Source organism: Amblyomma mixtum, chromosome 6 (assembly GCF_055824585.1).
Source record: "Amblyomma mixtum isolate Tamu chromosome 6, ASM5582458v1, whole genome shotgun sequence".
Classification (NCBI taxonomy): Eukaryota; Metazoa; Arthropoda; class Arachnida; order Ixodida; family Ixodidae; genus Amblyomma; species Amblyomma mixtum.
In genome coordinates, this window is record NC_143017.1 from 95494020 (window position 1) to 95520037 (window position 26018).

Sequence of the window (26018 nt, forward strand, 5' to 3'; positions counted from 1 at the left end):
CGTGCGCGAGTCAGAGAAAAAGGGAGAGCGAGAGTGCGATCTCGATTTAAGATGGGGACTGTGCGATCCGAAAGGAAAAATGCGAGCCTGTGAACGAACCCCTCTCTATGTGGCACATGCGTGCATGTGCGCTGGGGCGAGCTTTGACTTTGATCCACATAAGACCGCAAGTGGGTTAAGAAAAACCGGCCTCCTCAGCCTCTTCCTCCTCTCCCACATCTTCCTTTTAATGCACTCTCTCTCTCTCTCTCTCTCTCTCTCTCTCAGTGCGTCTCGAAGTTGATGGTCGTCTTACTTTTCCCTGGCTTCTCGCTCGGACAGCCCGCCGTTTCGCTGGGGTCGGATCTGAATCAAGGATCGCGCTACAAGAGGGGGGGGGGGGGGGGGGGGGGCTCTCTTTTGTTTGTTTACTCGATCGCTTTCCCTCTCCTCCATCCTTCTTGGCGCGAATGCATTATCCGGGAAGCGAAATTGCGCTGTCCCCTGCAGCGTTGTAGCCGTACACGAGCGCGCCGGGGTTGTCAGTCTCATTGGCGAGACGCTGGGAAGGAAAGAGAAGGTAACGGAAGGAAGGGAGAGAGGCGGGCTATGTTGCGTCCTTTGTGGCTGATGCGTCTCGCGGCGTTGCTGGCCTTCCGAGCCAAGTCGGTCAAAGAGCCCGCTGCCGGGGCCTAGTTAGGAGCACCCAGCCGTTGCTGCTACCGTGTGGACGGATGTTTGTGAGTGCGCTGGCATAAAGGAGGGAAGGGGGTGGCAGGAAGGTGATTTGGGGGAGGGCGGGGAGGTGTTAAGGTAATGCTCGCTCTACTCAACTCCTCTTCCGTCCCTCTCGCCGGGCTTTTATATTCGAAGTAGGCGAAAGTGGTGTCCACGTCATGGAACGCAAACCACGCCTATGTAATACAACGAAGCCGGCGAGAGCGCTAGTCTGTGGCCGGTAGTATAAAAAGAGTTGGTTAGCCCGTGTTGGGACGCAGATCGCAGGCGCAGCTCGGAGTAGTCGCTTGTTTGGCTGTGTTGGCTCCGCTGAAACCCCACAAGGCATCATCATGGTACGTCGCTGTCGTACGCGCTCTTACACTTTGGCTGGCTTGTTGCTTGCGTACCGAGAGTTCGTTTTTCGGAAGAAGGAGCTTGTTTTCGCATGTTCGTACGATTTCTCCTCAGGCATCTTCGTGCCGAGTGCACTGAACATGCCGGCAACCGTCGCGAGCTTCTTTAGACCGGAGCGGCAAGGTCCGCACCATAGAGTCCCTTTCTATCGGAAAACTGGGCGCGCAGTAGCTTTGCATGCCATGTTCGAAAGCACAGCAGTAGAGCGACAGTTCAAAGTGGCCTTTTCTAGTTCTCGTCTGAGAACTTTTCCCTTGGTAGTAACTACAGAGGTGACAGCAATGGAGTGCAGTATATACCCATGTACCAGCGTCTACCGTGGTAGATTTACCTTTTCACTGCACTCCGCAAACCACGCGATGCGGAAACCCACAGGACGTAACCTGGCATGACCAGCCGGGCCGTCGTCGCACAAAGCCGAGACAGAACCTCAGCAGACTTGCCTTTCAGAATTATTTCGAGCCTTTGATGTATAATCGCATCGAACGGTGCCAGCAGGTTTGCGACACTCTTTGCTGATGCGCAGCTCTCGATGGAGAATACCTGCTTAAAGAAAGACAATGCGTTTGTATTGGTGATAGCAAACACTCATCATACTCTACCAGGCGCATTCCAATCTGTTCAGTGCATGGAGCCCCCTACGGGCGTTTCTGTCCGCATAAAGCGGGTTTAATATGGGAGCTTTATTTATAAAGCGAACCACGTTACAGTCTTTAAGCGCACGGAAGCGCAAGTTTAAGCGCAGAATGCATGCCTCGCATTTTCAAGACGCATCAGGCAGAGCGGAAGTAAATAGAGTAAGTGCGCGGCCGAAGCGCCCTGAATGATGCGCGATAGTTTCAAGGGATTTCCCCACCGCTCAAGTACGGCTTTTTCGCCAGCCCAACGGGCGCAAGTTATGCGTATACTTAAATACTATGGCCATGTCACAATATACGGACATATCAAACGCACGAGTTGCCGCGGTGGAACTGAATACAAAATTAAATGAGCGGCTTCAGTGCCCTGCTGCGCCATATCTTCCAGGATTTCTTTGCCGCCGAAGTACATCCGCGACAACTATGTGCGCAACGCATATACGTATACTATATGGGCACATAACGGAATGGGTCCAGCGCTCGAGGCGCAGTTGAAATTGAACAGCGATACGCTCATATTCCGCGGCGCCCCTTCCGAGAACGGCGGCCGGATTCGGGATTCCTTCCACTATTAACCCCGATTTATTTTGTCAGCGCAGATATATATATATATATATATATATATATATATATATATATATATATATATATATATATATATATATATATATATACGATACGACTGTGTGTCCCTCACTGCGGTTCCTGCGTACGCTTCGATTTCGAGGGGGGGGGGGGGGGGGAGGGGCATACAGCATGCGAAGCCACTGCATAGACGTCTCGCGCGGATGCGTCCCGCTGTTCCATTTATAGGCATCTTCTACGAAACGACGGGCCACCACCGTCTTCTTCATGTTTCCCCATTTCTGCTGTAACTTATTCCCATCTTTTTTTCTGCTGGCGTTTACCCTCTTTGCCTCCGTCCGTCCGGCTTATGCGTTTTCAGTCGCTTTGCGTTCTGAGAAACAACGCAGATAGGGAGGGTGTACGGGAGAGAAACTGCAGTGGATGCAAAGGCAAAAAAAAAAAAAAAGAAAGAAAGCAGGAAAGTCAGCGAATGCAAGGCAAGCTCTCGGGGCTTCTGCAAAGGGAAAAGCGTGGGCCCGTTTGCGGATTATTGCTGTTTCGTTTTCTTTCTTGCGTATTTTACTGGCCCTTCCGAAAAGTCCACTTCTTCGCTTCTGTGCAAGATCGCGCCAGTATGGGGAGCCGTTGGGCGCGTGGCAGTAGCAAGGGGGAAAGCGAGGGGGGAGAGCAGGAATGCGTTATGCAGGTTTTTATAACCGGAACACGTCTCCTCGTAAATACAATGGCGAGGTTCATGCGCTAGGCGCGTGTCCTGCCCAGACTTTGCTCGCAGGCGTCGCTGCAGGCATTCGAACGGTCGGTATGACGACGAAGGAGAGAGAAAAAAAAAAACAAAGACAGAGAGGTGGTATGCTCTGTCTGGCGTGGCAAGTGAACGGATGTGACAGCGAAAGAACGAAGGCGCAGGCCGCGGCGTAAGGGTTGTCGCTGGATTGGGCCGCTCCGAACATTTTATCTTTGAGACAAACGCGGTTCTAGTTTATGTGTTCCTCGTGGCCTCTGCGGCACTTCCGTATCGTTCTGTGCATATATATATATATATATATATATATATATATATATATATATATATAAGAAGGGGGTGAAGATCGGATGGATCCGGTAGAACATAAACGTAATTCGGTTGACACACGGTAGAAAAACAACAACTTTATTCTAACGTTTCGACCAGGGTCTGGCCTTCGTCAGAGTCACTCTCTGACGAAGGCCAGACCCTGGTCGAAACGTTAGAATAAAGTTGTTGTTTTTCTACCGTGTGTCAACCGAATTACGTTTATATATATATATATATATATATATATATATATATATATATATATATATATATATATATATATATATATATATATATATATATATATTGGTGGAAGTAGTTTATGGCGCAAACATTTCAGTACAGAGTCGGGGTAGCGCGCAAACAAGGTTTGACTTTGATCAATCAATTCCTATAGGAGAGGTCAGATGGCTGCTTTTGGAAGGGCGCTTTACGGGAAATTTCATTCCACTGCATGCTTACCAAAAGCAGACAAGACACTTTAGTTTACCCTGACATTCAAGGCTAGTTTTTGGGGATTTCATTTCGCGGCGCCGTTCGGTTTGCTCTGCTGGCAACGTTTCAAGTAGGTTTTACGTTTCAACTCCTCCCAAGGGTTCCCGGTTGCAGTAGCGAAGTATTAAACCACGCAATTTCGGTGAAAGCAGCGAGCCCATCCTTTCTATTTCGCTTGGCACTGAGTCACAGAGACGCATGCCGTGAAGTGCGCCTGGCCAAGCCAAGAAACATGCGCTGCAAGGACGCCCAGAAAGCTTCTAGCACTCTTATGCATTGCAGTATCGGTGTTATGCGTTGAGAATGTAATGAGCACAGGCTGCATTGCTTGCGAAAGCAGCCGTCGTCGGCCGATATGGAAAAGTTGTCTGGCCGACCCTTGCTGCTTTGAAGTTCTATAGACAACGACGACGACTACTTTCCTTAATGCAAAGAAGCTCGTGATTTTCCTGGATGTCAAGTGGGCCTTACTCTGGATGACCTGGAAATGACTTTGGCAGCATTCAGTAACATGCGGAATGGCACCCGTAGTTTTGTCAAACATTGCACGCTATATAAACTTGTACAGGACCACTTTGTCATCGTCTAAAGTGAAGAGGCTTGCCTGAGTTCTGTTTGTGGTTGCAAACGCATCTCGACGCTAGAAACGTTTAGAGGTTAAAAAACATGACGGCAGGTCCCATAAAATCCGGAACTGTTAACCGGATCAGCTTTTCTGGCATGGCTGTTCCAATGGGACGAATCCCGTCACCCCAGTAGGATTTGTGGAGCAGTGTTTCACGGCTTGTCGAGTGTACCGTGAGAGTCGTAAAACATGCTTCACTAGTCACTCACAAAGTGAACAAGGGAAGGGAAAGCCTTTCCAACGTTTCGGCAAGAGGACTTGTCTTTCTTCTCAGAGTGAAGGCCCTACTTAAACCCTGCCAATGATGAACGCTTTCCCAAACGGAGACAAACCCTCTTGCCGAAACGTTGGCATGCACCCTGAGGCTCTCCCCTCCCTTGTTCACTTTGTGAGCGTCAAGTCATCTGCATATCTTCTCTCTGCCATACTGCACTATTGTTGTTATTGTTCCGCAGAGGTCCCTGTGCCTGGCTCTCCTAGTTCTGACTTTGGCCGCTGTGGCGTACGCTGGCATCTTCGGCGGCGGCGGCTTCGGACGCGGTGGCTACGGAGGTGGCTACGGAGGCGGTGGCTACGGAGGCGGTGGATTCGGAGGCTTCCGCGGAGGCTACGGAGGCGGTGGATTCGGAGGCTTCCGCGGAGGCTACGGCGGCGGCGGCTTCGGCGGCTTCCGCGGCGGCTATGGAGGCAAGGGCTGGCACGGATAAACGCCCCGCAATCCTGGGGCAAGCGCGCGCAAACGCCACCATGCGTGCGCCTTGTACATTTCTCGGAACCGATTGTTTTTGTTGACGAAAATATACGAAAAAAAAAACACAAAGTTGTCCTCTATTGTCTGTCTCTCCTCTGTTCTTGAAAAAACGCAGAGGGCTGCATCAGCGCAGCTGCTTAGCAGGCTAATAATGTCTGGCTGGTTAGCGTGATCTTTGCACGGACTAATCACGAACGGCGCTTAAATATAGAGGGCATGCGGATGCGGTAGATGCATCACGAAGGCATAAACGCACGAAGCCTCGAAGTTAGGACGAAGACGACATCGAGTGATAGATAGGAACAAAAAAAAGAAACTGTAATGGACCGCCATGTAGGATATTATGACGTCAGGGCAGCGCAGACGTGCTTAAGCAGAGCCTCCAGGTTTTGTGCTGAGAAGTAGGGCTGGTGAAGTATGTCAGTGGATTCCTGACAGGGAGTGGACGAGGGCGGTTTTAATGTGTGAGTCAGGCTCAGAATGCCCGAGGGGCATAATTCGGGCATCTTTTTCTGTATCTGCGACGGAGGTGGCTGGGGTGCATTATATGAGGAAGCAGTTCCCCTGGGCCCACACTCCGGAGGAATGAACAACCCACTCACCGTCACAGAAAACATCGTTTTTGCCTGAATACGCCCTAGCTTTCGCTCTTTTGCACAATAAGGTTGGTAGGATCCATATCCGCCGGCAGCTGTTCCTCTCGGCATTGTTTCGCTGGTTCTTCTAGAACTGCTTGACTGAGCTTTGCGATGAGGAGCGCCCATATTCTTGCGGAATGGCGAATGGTCACTCAGACTCAGAGGCGCAAGAGGGTGGGGTGGGGTTATGGGGTCTGACGTCCAAAAGCGACTCAGGCTATGAGAGACGCCGTAGTGAAGGGCTCCGGAGATTCCGACCACCTGGAGTTCTTTAACGTTCACTGACATCGCACAGAACATGGGCCTCTAGAATTTCGCCTCCATAGAAATTCGACCGCCGCGGCCGGGATCGAACCCGCGTCTTTCGGGTCACAGAGTCGCAAATGATAAATAGCAATGCAACAAACGTTTCCTCGTGTTTTTGTATTTGTCCTTATTAGGACAGTGCTGTTCAGTTCTCCGTGTACGGCCTTCCATGAATAGAAGAACAGAAATTAAACCCGAAGCGAGGCAGACAAGCCTTGAAAAAGTGATCACGGTTCTTTAAAGTGATAAAAAAGGAAAAAGCAATGAAACCAGTGGCTCTCCCTATTTCGCAAGTGCAGCTGTGCATTGCTACACGCAGTGGTTTCATTAAATCATTGACAGCAACGCTCGAGAATGTTTTTACTCGTCCAGAAGACAGACACAGCAGGCTTACATAGCGGGCGAGCCAAATTTCTTTCTTTCTTTTGCTGACTACAACAACAACAAAAAAAAAAAACAAGACGAAAAGGCAGTTTCAAAACGATCCAAATAAAAAAAAATGAGTACAGGTGTGCATAGCTGTGGCTTTTACTCACACAAGCACTGAATGGCAGACATCTCAAGGCGCATTTATCTTTCTCCAAATTGTTATTCTCCAAGAAAAGCTCGGTGAAGAGGTGCGTTCGGTTAGTTAGTACGAGCCCAGTTACAGGTCTCGCCTGTTGCAGATAAGAAGATACTTAGGAAAAATCAATAAATGCTGGAACACCTTGCTACAATCAGTGATCAGAGCTGTTACCATGTGCCGCATACATGAAAGTACTGGTACGTGGCCTGTTGCAGTATTACGCTGTCGTATTTCGGGTAGAGGGTCGCTTCTACGCCAACTTCGAGGGCTACTCCGTCGTCATTAGCTGTGGCTGGTGTCCCAAGACGACAAAGTCGCCAAATAACTTGGGCACACACAAAAAAAATTAGCGCATTAATCCAAAATATGTCGACGGATTATTTTCTTTCCGCGTGTGGCAAATGGATACGTCGAGTCGAAAACCCCGGCGGCGCTGATAACGTTTGCCACTCGCGGAAAATGTGCGATAACGCACGAGGCCCATCAGACGGCGGCCCACTCATTTTACAAAGCACTTTGGCCGACCGCCGCTCCTGTCGTTAGGTCGCGCAGCCGGGTGCTTGGCACTACGAGGAGGAGCACCCGCTAAAGAGATTTCTCCTCGCTAACAAAATACATCGGCTGGCGTCGGGACCTGCAAAGCGCAGCCGGCGAGACGAAATTCTCTCTCTCCTAGTCTCTCTCTCCCCTCCACCACGTTGGCGAACTTGCTCGTGAACGCGCGGTCAGCGGAAGAAACTTGCAGCGTCGTCATCGCCTTTCACTCTCACCACTGGTGCTCGCGCGTTCGTTCGATCACGTGATTCGTGACATCAATATTATAAACAACAGTATCGACACTTTCGCTCGCTGTCTTTGAACTTTCCCTATAGGCTGCTGACTCGCTACAGTACTCTATTTCGTGTGAGCTCTACAGTCTCTACAAGTCGGATCTCGCAGGGCACCAAGGCGGCACTGTGCGCATGTGCTGGCAGACCACCGGCGCGTGGACGGCCCACTCGAAGGCGCCAGGGGCACGGTTCCGTACAGCCGAGTTCCCTGGTACACCGCAGGCTGCGCTCAGGCCGCACAACGCTTCTTCGAACGCGGCGCGTCGGCAGGCTAATCGAAGGCGGCAGCCGTGTCGTAGCCGGTGGCTTCCTGCAAAGAAAAGAAGAACTTTCACTTAACATCCCAGGGATTTCAGCGTCTGCTGTCCAGGGGATCAGGTTGTGTAAGGCGGTCATGGTTATTTGTATCGGGCTTCATGGGCCACACGTTCCGTGAACTGGAGGTCACGTGACCAGTAACAGTTGGCCATGTGACCGTGATATGTGATGACGTCATTTCATGCGGACGCTTACCACGGCATCCAGGGATGGATGTCACGGTTATGTATATGAGACTTAATGAGTCACACGACCTATCAGTCACATGTCTTCGCTGGCACACGGCTAAGACAGTTGGTTTATTATCTTTACGTGTGATGACGTTGCTGCATGCGGACTACGGCAACGAGACCTTGGGGGTGGGATCATGGTTATGTATACGGCACTTAATGAGTCGCGTGACACGGGTCCCATGAACCATCACTGCTCACGTCCGCAGTGGCAGTATATCATGCCGCCTTGATATGTGATGACGTCATTTCATGCGGTCGACAACCGCGCGAACATAACGACGGGGGTGTGGCAATAACAGCTAACGCTGCAAAGACCGATAGAGAGAGGAAGGAGGTTGATCAGGTACGCATGGGGAAGGGGAGGCAGGGAGCTAAGGAGAAAGAGAAAGCATGCAGGGAATGTGTAAGCGAAGGCTGTGTGCGGTAAAGGAACGGCGAAAACTGCCAACGGAGCATCGTCACCTCCCCCCCCCCCCCCCCCCCCCCCAAGCGCGGTACCATGTCCGGGCATTGCCCAACTGGCCGAGTCGCCTAATGGTTTTAAAAGCTGCTAATGGCTATCGATCCCCCGGCGGTGGACAGTGACAGGGAAATGAGTGTTTCCCAATGCCGAACAAGGCGCGCCGGAATAAAGGGGACTCCTCGGCGAGTTCCGCCATCGCCGCAGCAGCAGCTCGCCGACATTAATTGATTCGTTAATGAGAATCGTTGGCCGATCAATCCGCGTCCCGCTGAGGTGCGAATAGCGCATACGTGCAGCCGGCGATTCTCCGGGCAGTGAGCGCAGAATGTGGTTGTATCGAGCGTGAGGGAAGAAGAATGGATGGGACCGCGTAAGTCAATATTGCGACGAGATCCCTATGTGGGCGGCGAATGATTACCGGCGTAAGCAGAACGCCGCTCAACAAAGCGACACCGAACGTTAAACGAGTGAGCAGGGATTTCCAATTACCGAGCTAGATTTGTGGAACTATTTCTGTCTCCACCGACGGAAACTTCAAAACTTCAACGCTGCATGTGAGAACTGTACACGTGTACGTCCAACTGCTGAGTGTAGTGCCGGTCGCCCATTCACGCTTCGTTAATCTCTGCAATGTTTTCTTTTTTTCCTTAGCAGATGCACTTCACTGGAATTGCGTTTCTAGGTGCTGCCGCACTGAATAAGTAGTCGTTCAGACATGGGCTTTGAACGAAAAGGTTTTTCTTTAGCGCATGCTTGTATTCATTCATGCCCGGAGGCAAGTCTGGTCCGTCCGCGCGCATGTACAGCCTGTGTCAAATGTATATAGCCCAAGGCGTTTGCTTCTAAGCCGTGTAGTGGGGCTCCTGTAGCGGTTATCGATGTCCTACACGTTGGATGCGGCAGGGCCGAAAATCTTCTTGCCTTCAGGATATTTTGACCACTAAATATGCATTACAAGCCACGCGGTGCTGCTCGGAAGCAAACCCCCTGAGCTCTAAAATTCTTACAAGGGGTTTACGTACGGGGAACTAACCCAACGCAACAAAATTCGAACCTTCATGTGGAGCGACATGCGAATTGTTTTCAAGAGGATTTTAGCGCCGGCGGCGTATGACGCCTTCTTGTCCCGCCCATGAAGCGCTTGACGCCTGTTTCGCCGAGAGTGCGGCACCTTTCACTGCCCCTCTTCAATGGGGACGCTCCTAACATACATACATACATACATACATACATACATACATACATACATACATACATACATACATACATACATACATACATACATACATACATACATACATACATACATACATACATACATACATACATACATACATACATACATACATACATACATACATACATACATACGATCCCGGCCGCGGCGGCTAGAACTTCTTTGGAGGAGAAATTCTAGAGGCCCGTGTACTGTGCGATGTCAGTGCACGTTAAAGAACCCCAGGTGGTCGAAATTTCCGGAGCCCTCCACTACGGCGTCTCTCATAGCCTTAGTCGCTTTGGGACGTTAAACCCCACAAACCAAACCAAACCAAACATACATACATACATACACACACACACACACACACACACACACACACATACATACATACATACATACATACATACATACATACATACATACATACATACATACATACATACATACATACATACATACATACAGTCGGGGACAAAAGCCTCCGGACCACGTGTTCCTCAAACGAAGCTTATAGCTCTACTATCAAACAGCGGCCGGAGACCAGACTTGTGGAGATGAAAGAACAAAAAATTAACTTTTACCTCCACAAGTGTGGTCTCCAGCCTGCCGACTAATAGCAGAGCTATCGGCTTCGTTAGAGGAACACGTGGTCCGGAAACTTTTGTCCCCGACTGTACATACATACATACATACATACATACATACATACATACATACATACATACATACATACATACATACATACATACATACATACATGGTGCTCGGCTGCTGGCCCGAAAGACGCGGGTTCGATCCTTGTCGCGGCGGCTGAATTTCTTTGGAGGAGAAATTCGAGGCCCGTGTACTGTGCGATGTCAGTGCACGTTAAAGAACCCCAGGTGGTCGAAATTTCCGGAGCCCTCCACTACGGCGTCTCTCATAGCCTTAGTCGCTTTGGGACGTTAAACCCCATAAACCAAACCAAACATACATACATACATACATACATACATACATACATACATACATACATACATACATACATACATACATACATACATACATACATACATACATACATACATACATACATACATACATACATACATACATACATACATACATACATACATACATACATTCATATATACATACATACATACATATATCCGTCCTAACAAACCATGGATAACAAACCTTGTCACAGGGCGTTGCATGGTTAACCTTCACTTTCTTCGGTTTGTCTCTTGCCGCGAATGTTTACTAAAACTGTGCTGTTGAGAACAACCCAAATATCATTGTTTGGTGTCTCAGCTGGCGTAGTCTTGTAGCTGAAGCCCTTGCTTTATTCAGGTGGTCTTATCCTCAAATATAGCAGCGGTCGGCTGCTAACGCTCTAGTTCATATAATCGAGCAGTGGCCTACGTATACGATAAGCAGGCATTCAGGCAGTACGTCAGCTTCATCTGCGCATACCTTGTACTCCTGCTGTCAGTAAATGCCCAGCGTGCACTTTAGTCCTAAAATGCGCCCTACGTAGACAGGACTTGTGAAGATAAGGCGCAGTGGGCGCCTCCCATTAAGTGTGCCCAGTGGTCAAGCCTGTGCAGCCAGAGGCCTGTAAGAGCCTGACCGTTCTGGACAAGGGGATGTACGGAAACTAGCGCTCCTTTACGACAGGCTTTGTCGATAAAATGACGCCGGAGTGCTGCAACCAAAGATGGTGAAATCACGAAACTGATGTAGATCAGTGAAGCCGCAAAAATCACGAGCCTAAAAACTGCTGTCTCAGTACTCCTCCCCTAGTCGTTCTGGATAAGGAGTTGCGTTTCCTATCGAGAGCTCGGTGATTCGAGTTTTCTTGCTCGATTCCGCTTTCCGATGTCTGGATATACCTGACTTTGTTCTGGTTTATTTGTTGCTTTCTGTTTACATACCGAGGTGTCAGAACAATAAACTGCAGTTATCAGTCAGAGCCTGTTTCTCGTCTTCACTTTGTGTCCTCCGAGTGGTTTCGCACTCTTTTCTTCCCAAGGTGAACAACCCACTAGCTCTAAATGTGTTATACCAGATAAACCCTTGCCACTTTTATCTATTTTAGTGTACTAGAACTAAGACCCCCGTTAAGTTTCCGCCACTGTGTGTCTGGCTGCTAGGTGGGCCACCTAGGTAACGTGACTGTGTGACGTCACCACAACCTGCTTACCGCAGTCAGAGCAAACTGCCCACCGTGGCAGGCGGCAGTTGAATTAAGGATTGCTCTCGAGCGGTAGCTCGGGAAGAGCACCCTTGGTCTCACGAGCCCCACTAGTGGCGGCACCTACCATCGCAGGGCAGTGGCGCATCCTTTAACCGCTGATCCAGGAGTGGTATGAGGTCCCCCAGGGATCAATCAATGTAAAGCAGAGAATAGCCAATCCCGCATGTATGGGCATTGACCTTTACGCTATCGCGTCATACCCTTAAGGCGGAGCTTAAGTGTGTCCTCCAGTTTTAGTGCGCCAGCGATAATGACCCCCCCCCCCCCCCCCCCCCACCGGTTCAGCCGATATTTGTCTGAAGTCTGCTGAGCCGTTCAAAACCGAGCCCGAGCCGAAACCGAAGAAAACCGAAGTACCAGCGCACCTAATTCGCATTTGGCCTAACCACGTTAAATTATCTGTCACTTTTGGCTTACAACATGAAATCCTCGCCTTTGTGGTCACCTTTCGCGTTGTCTGGCCTGTGTGACGACTGCTGAGGTTTGAGCCAATTACTCTCACGATGGAATGAAACGCAAACAGGGCGAAGCCTAGGCGCTCCGCTGTTTGCATTTCTTTTAAGCATGCTTTTACTTCGGTGCTGGCAAAAAGATGCTAGAGCTGTCCGTGATGCATTCTAGGAAGACTCTAACGTCTTTTTCTTACCACCCACGTAAAAGCGCCGTCAAAAGAAATTCGAGCAGCGGAGTGCGTAGGCGCCGCGGTGTTCGCGTTCCTTTCCATCGTGAGAGTAGATTGTAAAGAGCATTGCACCCATCTTGGATTAAGCCGCGTTTGATAGCGGAAAGAGAAAAAGTACAGCTTGAGGCAGTACGCTGCGTATATCTACTCTTCTTTGGTACGAAGGAATAAAATGAGCCCGTATGTTGGGTTTTTTTGAATGGCGACCGTAATGATTCAGAACGTTTCTGTGTGTTCTGCTTCATGGTTAGTGTAGAGTGAAGCCATGAAATGAATGGGGATAGGGAAGGGGGGGGGGGAGGGGGCATATCTTATAAAATTAGCTAAATGCAGGATGAAAACCCTTAGATAAGCAGTTTAACAAAAATGTAAAGCATGAATTAATTACTGCTTCGCAATATATCAAGAAAAATACGAAGAATTTTACTACATTTTTAATTTGTACAAACATTATTTTCTTTGGTACATAATAAACCTGGGGCCTTGAAATACTATAGGCAGAGGCAGAAGTGGACTATTCCTTAACACGCTAAGCTAAGTAGCATAGGCTGCGACAGATGGGGGGTAGTGGAAGTGGAAGATCTCCTCCATCCTCCAGATCTCGCCCATTCTTTTGCTAGCATGCAACATAAATTAAGGTTTAACTAAAGATGGATAAAATCATACCGTACTAAATGCGTTACGTTTATTAAAAACGTCATGTTCTAAGATGCACAGATTGGTACACTTTTAATCTTCATAATGCGATGAGGCAGGAGTCATAATGCATTAGTCCAATGCGACAAGCGCTTTACAGAAATTGGAAAATACATCGAAGAGCAGGGATCGATGAACAAACCACGTCTTTTGCCAGCGTTCTCACAAAGCGGTTTGCATTCATGGCGACCCAAAAAAGCGGCCGCGTTTGCCGTTCGTGCTAACAGGCGGCAGGTACAAAGTATGCAAAGTAGCATCTGGTGCAGACAGATATGGCGCTTAAAGCACGAACGCCTTGTACGATTCGTTTTTCGTAGTGTTATTATTCACCCATTTGGGGGATAATTGCTCCGTATCTGTCGGACCTTGAGATAAGTCCTATAAGTACGGGGCTGTATAATTGGCTTTTTGCCGCTAGTTGCTCGTTAAAGGTCTGTTCACTGATCACAACATTTACGTAGCATATTGATGCCAAGGGCACGACCTTCATTTTAACGCGGAGAAACAAAGAAGGAAAAAAAATGCTTGTGCGGAAGGCGCTCTGAGTACAGAGTTTTTCTTCTGCCTGGAAATTTGCAAGATTTTAACTGTACACGGAAACATTTTTGTTCTTCCAACCTTAACGTTATTGACATCAATGCACATTCACATCAGTACCTGATTGTATTAGCTATTTCAGAAGTTGTCGGAGATAGGCTCGACCATCCGTCTGATTCCAGTATTTTTGTTCGAAAATATTTGCGTGAGATAAAGTTTGCATGGCTACTTTTATTTGCATTCCTATCCTCTATGCGAGAAGAAAAAGTTCTGGTGTTAGTGCATGCTGTTGCAGCAAAACACCATTAAGGCTTTAGCCTGCGGACAAAAGTGCAAACCGTTCTGGACAGAGGTCCAAATTACACTGATCTCAAGTGCGAAAAACAGATGGGCGATATCAGATATAATTAATTGTTACAATAATTGACGGCATAAAACTGATATATCGGCCTCCATCCGGTGGCGATGTGAGCCGGAAATATCTTTGATATTTACATGTGCGGCTGGAATGACGTCACATTTAGGTTTATTGCAAGAGGCTCTTTAGAGAAGTGAAAACCCGATCCGGTAGATATCTGGTGGTCGATATCGCAGCTGAACCTGAAGCAAGCTGCCTGACAAACTGGCATTGTATATTTTCTTTTTAACCGTCCCGTAATTATCCCCTGGGTATCTTTATGCACATAGCTTATGGCAGTACTGCTGTCTGTTGAGCACGCACTGAACTTCTAACACCAAGCGCCAACGCAGCAAGAGTCTATGCTCATCGAAACAGTTGCCGGTCACGAATAGTGTGTGAAATTTATGTACTCGGCATCCTGCAGAACGCGCAAAACGTCGCTGGTGCGTGGCGAAATCTTCGCCCAAATCAGCGTGAAATTGGAGGCAAACATTGGTATTCGGGCCAAGCTTCTGTTAAGCTGCTCCCAGAGCATAAGTCTTATAGCTTGGAATTCGAGCCTAGAGCACCGCACCGATCGCGTGAGTTCTTTTGAAGCGAAAAGCTTCACTAGGCTCGTCAACACCGCGCTTCGCGTGAGCCGGAGGCCAGATTTTCCACTTCTGCGCATGCGCGAAACTGAGCGACGTCACGCGCAGCGCCGGTGGCCGCCGACTACGTAATTAAAAATAAAGAATAAATGTAAACACAGAAACGAGAATAAAAAAAGAAATGAAAGAAATCAAATATCAGAAATAAAAAAAGACAAACAGTGCGCCAGGAAACACTCATATCTCGGTGGACACCCGAACCGCACCGTAGGGGAAGGAAAATGAAAAGAAAATTGGTTTTAAGGAAAAGAAACGACGCCTGTGTCTGTCATATCTCGGTGGATACCCGAACCGCGCCGTAAGGGAGTTACGGAAAATGAAGTAAAAATTGGCTTTAAGGAAAGGAAATGCCTGCCTCTCATATCTTGGCGTACACCCGGATGGATTGGACACCACAGTACGTCTCTAAAACAATCTTAGCACTACACGCGCGTCTTCTCTTCCGCCTCCGTACAGGCAGTGTGTGGACGGCCGAACGCCTCTACCGTTAACGTGGTGCTCCCAGTGCATTGTGCGCCAACTGCTACAGCCATGACGTCAAACCAATTTTTTATGCGAAGCATATTGCAATAGGTAACCCAAGCCCTTCGTGACGGTTACACGCCGTGCACACCACGTGACACAATGACGTCACGACAGATGAGAGACGGGGCTCCAACTCGTGCCGTCGCTGCGGTTGCAAGCCGTGCAGACCACGTGGTATGGTGACGTCACACCACGTGACACAATGACGTCACGACAGATGAGAGACGGGGCTCCAACTTGTGCCGTCGCTGCGGTTGCACGCCGAGTGAATCACGTGGTATGGTGACGTCACACTCCCGCGCATTTCGAACGCACGTTCACACTCGGTGTAGGTGAAACGCTCGCTCCACCGGGCAGGCGGACGCGGCTTCCGTGGCAATCCAGGCGCTCACCCAACGCGCGTCTCGGGGATAGTCGGCGTTCCGCTGTAGCCATGCCGTTGTCTTCCCCCAAGACGAAGGCTTCTAGTGGTTGTATTAAAATGACCAAGTATTCAACCAAGGAAAGCCATGTATTACCAAGCCTAGCCATCAATATGCTTCGCATCTGACTAGGCTTAACCCTAGCTAAGCCTCAGCCACATTTTCAATATCGGGACACTTGCCCGTGGTGTGGCAGCAAACCATCGTTGCACCACATCACGTGGAAATGCAGTAAAAACGACAGCTTTCGCAAAGACCCGAGTGCAGAACAGTGGGAGAGCCGGCTCTCCAGCGGCGATCTGGGTTGCCAGCAAGGTCTGATCCAGCACGCCCAACGAGCAGTGAAGCTCAGCGGGGCCCTGGAATAGGGGCACCGAACCTGTGAGAAGAAGGAAGATGGACCTCTTCTTTCTCGTCTGCTACTAGCACCTTTCTAGAGCAATAAAAGTCTTTCCTACCTACCTACCTCGTCCTCAGCCCGTTGCACGGGTGGTGGTGAAAATATTTTATTGAAATAGTTTAGGAGGTTGTAGCGGCGGTTGGAGCTCTCAGTCCGGAATCCCATTGGCGTAGTCTGTTGTCCGGGCTCTTTCGGTGAGTTACTTTTGACTCGTTTCGTCCGAGCTGGTCAGAGCTCCCTCCCACCCCTCCTGCGTTGGCTGGTTATTTACAGTGACCGCCTGATTTCGTTGGCAGGCCCATACCATATGGTACAGGTGCGCCTTCTCCCCGCAGAATCTGCATTGTGCGTCAAATGACTCCGGATCTATTGCGTGTAGTCTTCGTGGGTTGTTGTAAGTGTTGGTCTGCAGCTTTCGGAGGTGTAGTTCCTCCCCTTTATTTAATGTCTTAGCCGGCGGAGGGTAGGCCCGACGGGATAATCTTAAGTGCTGAAGTATGTCATTGTAAGTTACCCGCTACCGTTGCACGGGGATTGAACTTGCGTGCCTGTTCTGGAGGAATCCGGCTCACCTTGTCACGCAGGTCCTGCGAGAGGTGCGACCGCAGGGGTCGCGTGATGGGCTGTTCGGGAGGTGGAGCCCCCGCGTCGGCCGCGTCCAGCGGCGACGAGGCGGCCCTGCGCACGGGCTCGTGCGGCTGCCGCTGCTGGCCCCCTCCCACGGTGGCCGGCGGAGGCGCCGGCGGGACCCGCTCGTCCTCTTCTTCGCCCTCGGTGCCCGAGGCGGCGGCCGCCGCGGCAGAGCCGTTGTGGGCAGCGGCGGTCTTGGCCCTGGCCTGCCTGGAGCCGCCCCTGGACACCGAGCCGCTCCTGTTGGACGCCGCCGACCGCTGCGAGGCCTGCGACCTAACCGAGGAGCCGCTTGCGCGACGGGAACAACCTGCGGGAATTAAGAGAGACAGGGGACGTCTTCTCAAGAGATTCTAGTGGACCCTACTCGCGTTTGCTTGATTCAAACAAGTTTGGAACGACACACAGATAAATATTTTCCCCGTAGATTCCAGTACCTTGGCGGTGGTGGTGGTGAAAACGTTTATTAAGAAGGGACAGGAGGTATGTTTGGATCAGCCCTTAAGGGACCGATCCTTACAAGCACTAGGTGGAGGTCCCTAGTATGGGACCCCAGTGGCGGTGGCCGCCGCCCGGGCGCGCCCGACTAAGGCTAGTTGGGCCTGTAAGTCGTGGCAGCCGAGCACGGTCGCCTCCCAGTCCTCCCGGGTTGGGTTGGGGATGGGGGGAATAGCCGGGTTGGAGGGGCAGGCCCACACCATGTGATAGGTGTCAGAAGACACCGCACTACAGTGCGGGCAGCTAAAGCTGAAGGAGGGGTCCAGATGTTTTAGTGCTGCCGGGCATAGAATTGCAAAGCCACACAAGGGGAAGCCTTTAACCCGAGTCCAATGCTGGCTTCCTAATCCAAACACCTTGGAAGAAGCGCACGCATGCACAGCAAGCCTTTCCTTCGAGGTCGCAATGTCACTCTTCAGACGAATTTTGTACCCACGCGAAACTCCGGCTTACCAATTCCGCCACACGAGAAAACAAACACAGAATGCTCTTCCTTAGGGTGCGGTTATATTTAAGAGCCAGGTTTAGCTCTTGTCCAACTGTGGTCTCCCTGTACGGAACAGAGAAACGATAGGGTTTGGTAACCGCAGGCCATAATCTTAATTGAATTAATTGTAGGGGAAAAATGTCGCCAAAATCTTGCGATTGCTGGAAGCAGAGCTGAAAATTATAGGTCCACAGTTTTCATAAGGGAGTGCCTAAAATGGCGGAGAATACAAAATAAAATACTCGATAGAAACTTGCAAGGTTCAGCGAAGCCGCAGAATGTCAAAAATCAGAAGACTTCCCTCTCCTTCCGTGTAGCCCTGCAGTCTCGGTGCCTGCCGTGCTTGCAGTTCGTGATGATCGAGTCCTTTATCGGTGTGTACTAAACTGCAACGACCCTGAATCTTGCCACTCTCATTGCCTTACCGACGAGATGATCATCTCGGTAATGATTCCACTGCGCACTATTCACAAGATCTCCATTTGGGCCGCTAGAGATTTCGCCATTAGATAGCGAACAAACTAAACGCAGTAAATCGTTAGAGTCGGAACAACATAACGGCACAACATACGGCAAAAAAAAAACGGCTATCGATTGATAAGATGTAATTACACCTCGAGCCAGTTTCTCATTTTTACCAACCTTGTACCTCGAAGCTTAATGAACCTCGGTCACGGGAGAGAATTAGAAGAACTGCGCTATAAGCGGCACGTTCCAGAAGGTTAAGTGCATGACTGGCGACGTGAGCCGAACCGAATCGGGAACCGCGCCTCAAGGCGCGTTAAAATGTCAACCAGTTCCATCGCGTTCCCGCGGTAAGCGCTGGGCCCCATAACAGATTCGCGCGGAAACCAGATCAAGGCGTCCGCGGTCGACCCTAATTTGGCGCGGGCCAGAGCGGAATCAAAGTGACGGCAGCGCTTAGCGCGGCGGTTAATGAAGTTAACCTGGAGCGTAAAAAAAAAGAATGAATAAAGGAAAATAGAAGAAAGGAGGACCAAAGAGCTCAAGTAATGAAAGTAAGTCACGTTAAAGATTAAGTCGGAGCTGGTAGAAGGAAACGTGCACTTTTTTAAGGCCATTTATTTGTGCAGTTAGATGTACTGAGCTTGGGAACTAACGATGAGAAGGAAATTAAAATGAAGGCAGAAAACAGCCCACCGAACGAAGGCACCGTTGAGTAGTTAGTCGGTGGTGGTAATTTCTTGCTGGAGTCATTAATGACAGTTTTGTTCCGTTGGAAAGCAAAGAACACGAATAAGGAGATGCTTTGAGAAGGGACAGCGAAGAGAAACTTCGTTGATTTTGTGTCTCTGAATTATTTATCCAGGCGAGACCGGGGGCGCCGCGTACGCGACGCCATGGGAAAACGCCCCGAGGCAGCACACTTGGTTCCATTTTCGTCTAATCAGACGGGACAAGCAACGCAGCTGGAAGGGAAGTGTGCGGCCGAACGGTTGATTAACTCGAGATAAAAAAAGAAAGGCAGCGCTTCAGGCGGAAGTCATGGGAGGAACTAAACCCCGGCGAAGATAACCGTCCAATTAACTGCCACGACGAGCAGTGATGGCAAGAGAGCCACGGGCAAAAGCAAGGAAAGGAATGAGATGATAACGAAATGAGACAAAGCAAAAAAGATAAGCCGAGGGGCAGATACATTTGAGAGCCCTCCGCGAAAAATTTGAAAGAGGTTCGTGTAATAATTGCGTGGAAGATTTATTTTGCGAAGAATCACCCCGGTCTAAGGCTGACGCAGTGTGACACAGGCAGCTTTAATGAAACGTCGCCCCGCTCGATGATTTGATCTGGCGTTGTATTGCATGCAAGCGAGAAGAAATGGAGGAAAGCTGACCAGTTGGCGTGCTTCGGTGCTTAGTGTCATCACCGGTATACGATGCAGAAATCGGGCTCTTTAGAGCTTCATGATACCTTTTGCAAGTAGTGGTTAAAGGTATGGTTAGTTTAAGTTATGAAGAATGGAAAGGCGAGGTAGCTGTAGGTTCTTAAAAAAATAAAAAGGAAGAAGGAAGGAAAAAAAGAGAAACAAATTAGATTGAAGAAAGTAGTGAAGGAAAGTTGATAATGCTATTAAACAGGGCGATAAGCATTTGGAGGGCCACGAGTTTCGGATGGATTGGTAAATTGGTGAATTGGTTTTTCAGGAAAGGAAATGGCGCACTATCTGTCTCACATATATCGGTTGGACGCCTGAACCGCGCCGTAAAGGAAGGGAGGAAGGAGTGAAAGACGAAAGAGAGAAAGAGTAGCCGTAGTGGAGGTCTCCGGAATAATTTGGACCACCTGGGGATCTTTAACGTGCACTGACATCGTACAGCACGCGGGCGCCTCTTGCGTTTCGCCTCCATCGAAACGCGGCCACCGCGATCGGGTTCGAACACGGGTACTCCGGCTCGGTAGACGAGCGCTTTAACCACTGAGCCACCGCGGCGGGTTGTTTCGGATGACAAAAATGTTTTTTGGCGCCCCGAAGGAATCTTTAACGTGCACTAGATACAGGCGCCGGAGGCGAAACGCAAGAGACGTCCGTGTGCTGTGCGATGCCAATGCCAGTTAAACATCTCCAGGTGGTCGAAATTATTCCGGAGCCCTCCACTACGGCACCTCTTTCTTCCTTTCTTTCACTTCCTCCTTTATGCCTTCTCTTACGGCGTGGTTAGGGTGTCTATAGAGATATGTGAGACAGTTACTGCGTCCCTTCTTTTCTTCAAAACCAATTTTCAGTCTACCGAGAGTGATTTACAACTCCGGGATTTTGCTACATCGGTCTCTTGGTTCGCGTTATACATAGGCCCTTTAGCCCTGGAGGACAGGCACAGTGTCTGAAGCTGTCATAATTCTGAAACGATGCAGCTTGTTTTTAAGGCGGAAGCCTTTAATGCCTCATACTGTCGTGACCAAGTAATGTTAGCAAGATTGTCCGCGTTTCCTGCTGTCGAGGCTGGGAATCGAACCAGGTCCTTTGGCACTTGAAATGGAGACGCTACCACTCCGCCACGAAGGCTCAGGTTTTGGGCATGAATAAAGGCGCATCTACTGAACGCATGGGTTTCATGAATGAAATAAAAAAATAAAAAATGAAAATAAGAAAAGAAACAAAAATTATTACTTGTTCGGCTGTTTGCCTCGACGAATAACGACCGGAGGAGCTTCCAATGCAGCCTGTCGCAAGCACTGCTAATTCAGAATTATTAAGGCAGAAGACTTTAATGCCTCATCGTTGTAAGCAGGAGTTGTCGACAGAAATGTGACGCTTTTCAATTGGTCGAAACGGTCGTGACGTCACAGTGCGCGAATTTCAAACGGGGCCAATTGTACTTTGGCTAGTAACCATGCAACCAATTGAAGGGGTCGTATATTGATGCTCCAAGTAAGTGGGACTGAGTTTAGTTAATTGATTAATTACCCAATTAGTCTAATTAACCCTTATAGTCAGGCCAGATGAACTAATAAAACCGAGTAGTAAATTGGTCGAGCTCGGAAACCGGTCTCCGGAGTGCGAGACGAGCATGCTAACCACTCCGCCATGCCAGCTCGATGGTTTGGAATGAACAAAGGCGCGTGTAGTGAATACGGTCTCTTCGCTCACTCCCATCTTCCTCCCTTCCCGTTACGGCGAGGTATGCGAGACAGATACATTTCCTTTCCTCAAAAACCAATTTACCGACGAGCAAGGCGTAGAGCCGAACGGGCGATGGCGTTCTGTGGATTCCCTGGCAGCATTACAAGACGCTGTCGCGTTCCATTCTTAGAGGCGAAGCTTAACATTTTAACCACACATCAGTGGCACAAGCAGCAACACCGCGCTTAAGGCTTTCGCCTCACCGCACTTCAGGTAAGCAAAGTGCCCCCCTGAATTTTTATTGCGAAGCAATACTACTTTAGCTACCACCTCAGCCCATTACAGCGCGAGGCGGTGGTAGGCACCACTTGACCTTTGGCATGACCATAGTCTTTCAAGGACTATGGCATGACCTTTGGCATCACGTCATACCATCTGTGTAAAAACGGGGCCCCATCTCGCGCCGTCGCAGCGCGAGGCTGGTAGGCACCAACGGCGGCCTAACTCTCGCTCCTCTCACCAGGGGCGCCGCGCGCGGAGTGACGTCACACCATTTGTGTAAAAACGGGGCCCCATATCTGTTCTCGCTTCGGCGAGCACGGCTTCGGCCGCTTATCTGTTTTTGAGCAGCGTCCGCTCCGGCGGACGCAGTTGTTGCTGCGACGCGCGTCTTTTCTTTCCTTTTTCTCTTTCCTCTGATCTTTTACCTCTCCTTTGTCTACACGTGGCAGCGGTGGTGGCTCGGATCGAGCCAGTAGGCAGGCCCGTGCAATTTCCTTTTCATCCTTCTCTCAGTCACAACAACAACAACAACGCGCCGTCGCAGCGCGAGGCTGGTAGGCACCAACGCCGGTTCGCTCCTCTCGTCAAGCCTGTCAGATGCCGCCTCAAGCAAGCAAGACACTTCGGCAGAATGCAAAGAGGAAGCATCAGCGAGCTACGGAGACGGCAGAAGAACGAGAAGAACGACTTTCCAAGCGGCATGCTCAATATTGCCACGGACCTGGCTCGAGCTACCTGCGCGCTAAGCCGTGACGAGGACGAAGTGGTCGCGTTCGCGTGAGGCGCGCTCGAGCTGGCTCTGTTCTGGGCGATTAAAAACCTCGGCCGTTCTGCGGTCCCCCTCTACGTCTACGACTGTTCTCCGTCTGGCTTGTGACAATATGAAGCCCGACAAAAACGGTCAACGTCTTCGGTAGAAACAACGTCAGAAGCAAGAGAAGAAGTTACGAGTTCGGCCGACACTGAGGAATGTACGTCTGTTTCCTACTAGTTCAGAACGCTGGAACGCAACCAAACGGCAGCGACGAACCTATCGTATTGCTTCGCAATTACCAGGCTTAACCAAGCTAAGCCACAGCCAGTTTTTTTGTTTGTTTGTTTTTGCGTGTGAAAATTAAGGTTCTCTATCTTGCACTAAAATCTCCGATCACTAACTCCCCTGCATTTCGGAGCCGGGGCGGCCAGCATGGGACTCGCACACACATGCCCAGAGAGAGAGAGAGAAACAACTTTATTTGCTCGAGCTAAATACCACGTCTGCTTAGACGCCGTCGATGGGAGTGGTTCCCTCTTCACGGGCGTGACGAGGTTTTCCAAGACAATCCTCGCTGGTAGCATGGACTTCTTATTTCGTTCGATCATCAACCACCACTTCTGCTGCTAAGTTCTACAGAAAAACAAAAACAAAAAACGCCGTTTGTTTCCATGTGGTGAAGACAAATAGCCGGAGGGCTCCGAGATCCACGACAGAGAAGCAAGCATGATTTTGGAGATGCGGCTTGAAGTCTTTCCAACCGTGAAGCGAGTTGAAAACATCCGAAGCAGCATGCTTGTCGCTAACGCTGAGTATGCGAAGAACAAGCAGAGGACCCAAGGCAAGACGTATTTCACATAGTTCATTCATTGCTGTGGAAAGAATCACGAGAGCAAGCAAAGGACCAGTAAATGTGTACGCTCACTCTTGTCTTTGCAGCATAACCCCTCCTACATCGCCCTTCCTCTCTCTTCTATAAACAGTGTGTGCATCAGGATATGAGAATCGCGCATGACTGCTCTCGACCCGCAAGCGACGCTCACGACAAACGCATTCCCTTTGTCCTAACGTCCAGCCATCTTCTGCTTTCCCTCGTAAACATGGGAATATTTTTGCCAGCAGCTTCTCTGCTTCGATGCCTTGTGTCCTGGCACTTGACGTCAGTCAGCAGAGCGACGCCGGAGTAACCGAACGCTGCAATGGCGGCTCTAGTGTTTTTGACTGTGACTGTTGATTTGTAAGCGAAGAAACTCTTTGGTTGCTCTCGGGTCTCCCTAACTTCGAAAACAGTTTTGATTTTGTGGGCGCTCTTCCCAGCAATGTGCACTAGCCAACGATCGGGGAAAGATCCTGAGGTTCGCTACTGAACGCTTCAGAAAGCTCAAAATATAGACAAGGATCGATCGTTGTGTCTGTCTTTTTCTCGTTTTGCTCGGTGTGCCATATCTTTGCCCTGTAACATGCCAGTAACTTACAAATTAGCCCGTCGGCTAGTGATGCAAAACTATTGATAGTACTATCGGTACTATCGATAGTTGAGTCACTATCGAACAATCAATGGTAAATAAAAAACTATCGCTAGTACTATCGATAGCTCGTGCCTTCGATAGTACTGTTGATAGTTCGTACTTTCGATAGTACTACCGATACTACTTCCAATAGTTCTGTCGATAGGACTATCTCTAGTACTTTCGATAGTTATATCGATAGTACTATTGTTACTGCTTGCTGTATACAGTACTACCGATTCTGTAGAATCAACCACGCGTACCCACTGCATATCCTGAACATGGCTTCCCGATTGTGCGGTATGGAGACGCTTGTATCAGTAAATGACACGACTCGCCCGTTTATGCGGCCTACTCGCCACCGAGCTCTGCAGACGGTCCATACGTAAAGTTACTGGATAAAGTGTTAGTGTCGCGAATGTCCCAATTGCGAAGCATGCGTGCGAAAAGCATTTCTGCAGCGGTTACGCCAGCAAGACGACGTCTGCAGAGCGCGATGGTGTCGTGTTAGCCAGCACAAGAAATGCTGTTTGTTCTTTCATCAGATGCAGTTCCAGCTATTTTTTCGAACTGTCCCAGCTACCTTTTAAACTGTACTGTCCAGATTTTGCATTTCAGTTGAGCATGGGTCGTCTTTTTTTAGTATGCTCTCACAACTCAGCCAGTTATTTTTAAAATTGGTTAACTTGTATACGGGAGTGAACGATGAGTGGCTAGTTGCTATGTCTTGATTACAGAACATAAACTGAGCAGGGGACAAGATACAGGAGAGAAGCAAACAGGATGAGGAGCTTGTCCTGTTTGCTTCTTTCCTGTGTCCTGTCCCCGGCTTAGTTTCATGTTTTGTATACAGGTCGGCGTATAGAAGGAAAAGGCACCTGATATGCGCAGTGCATATATGCCATGCTATCACGAGCCTACAAATAATGAGATGCACAGCAATTAACGTTCGTTCTTCTTGTTCCGACCATTATGCTGTCGAATGCGTTCGTTACGATGTGATACATAAACTGATACATTTATGTAGAACTGCTTCCTGTAATCTGTGATTTTGTGGTTATATTTAGATTTTATCTAGCTCGTGTATCAAGATGTCCTTCTCATCAAGTATTAATTGGAAATACTTCCGAGGTTTGAGCGTTAAACCACTTCCACGCTTACAACCACACCACCGACGAAATGCTTGACAAGCATCGCATTACATTTCCATGCTCTGAACGCAAGGTAGATATGGTGTGACTGTTTACTTTTGAGTATGAATGTATCGATGAACACATTGCGGATGCGGAAATAAATATTTCATTCGTCCACAAAGATATTTTATGAATGCATGAATTGAGTATTGCTGATAGTTATCGCAAATGCCGCTGTGGCGGCACGGGGGTTATGGTACTCTGCTGCTGAGTAGAAAGACGCGGTTTCGTTGCCGTGCCTCGGTGTCTCTATTTCGATGGAGGCGAAAGGCGAAAGGCGTGTGTACTGTGCGATGCCAGTGCACCTTTAAAGATCCACAGCTGGCCGAAATTTATCCGCAGACCTCCACTACGGCATCTTTCATAACTTGAGTCTCTTTCGGACGTTAAGCCTCATGCGAGAGTGAAACCAATCAGGCATAGCAAATGTTTTGGCTATATCGCTGGTCAACAAATGCATAATATCAATGGCGTTGCTATCGATAGTCTTACTATCGATAGTCTTATTATCGACGGTCTCACTATCGATAGTGTCGCTATCGATAACCGTACTATCGGTAGTAATAATACCGATAGCAATACTATCGATAGTAACACTATCGATTCGACTATCGATAGTACTATCGACAATATTATCGATAGCCTATCGATAGTAGTACTATCGATTTTTTTACCCTATCGATAGGTTCA

General features: G+C 49.2%; 1 protein-coding gene and 1 long non-coding RNA gene across 2 annotated transcripts in view; one reads left to right on the forward strand and one right to left on the reverse strand.

The window, feature by feature from the left end:
- The first annotated feature begins 797 nt into the window (after positions 1–797).
- LOC149339760 (uncharacterized) lies at positions 798–5326 on the forward strand. Its single transcript, XR_016283819.1, has 2 exons — positions 798–1052; positions 4969–5326. It is a non-coding gene; the product is annotated as an uncharacterized LOC149339760 (long non-coding RNA).
- Positions 5327–6671: 1345 nt separating this feature from the next.
- Positions 6672–26018, reverse strand: part of LOC149339761 (uncharacterized) — a 223574-nt gene continuing 204227 nt past the window's right edge. Inside the window, exons 7-8 of the mRNA XM_089550561.1 lie at positions 16969–17336; positions 6672–7916 (exon numbers count right to left, since the gene is read on the reverse strand). Of these exons, the coding sequence (XP_089406687.1) occupies positions 7878–7916; positions 16969–17336 (407 nt within the window). The 3' untranslated portion in view covers positions 6672–7877. The remainder of the gene's footprint in view (positions 7917–16968; positions 17337–26018) is intronic.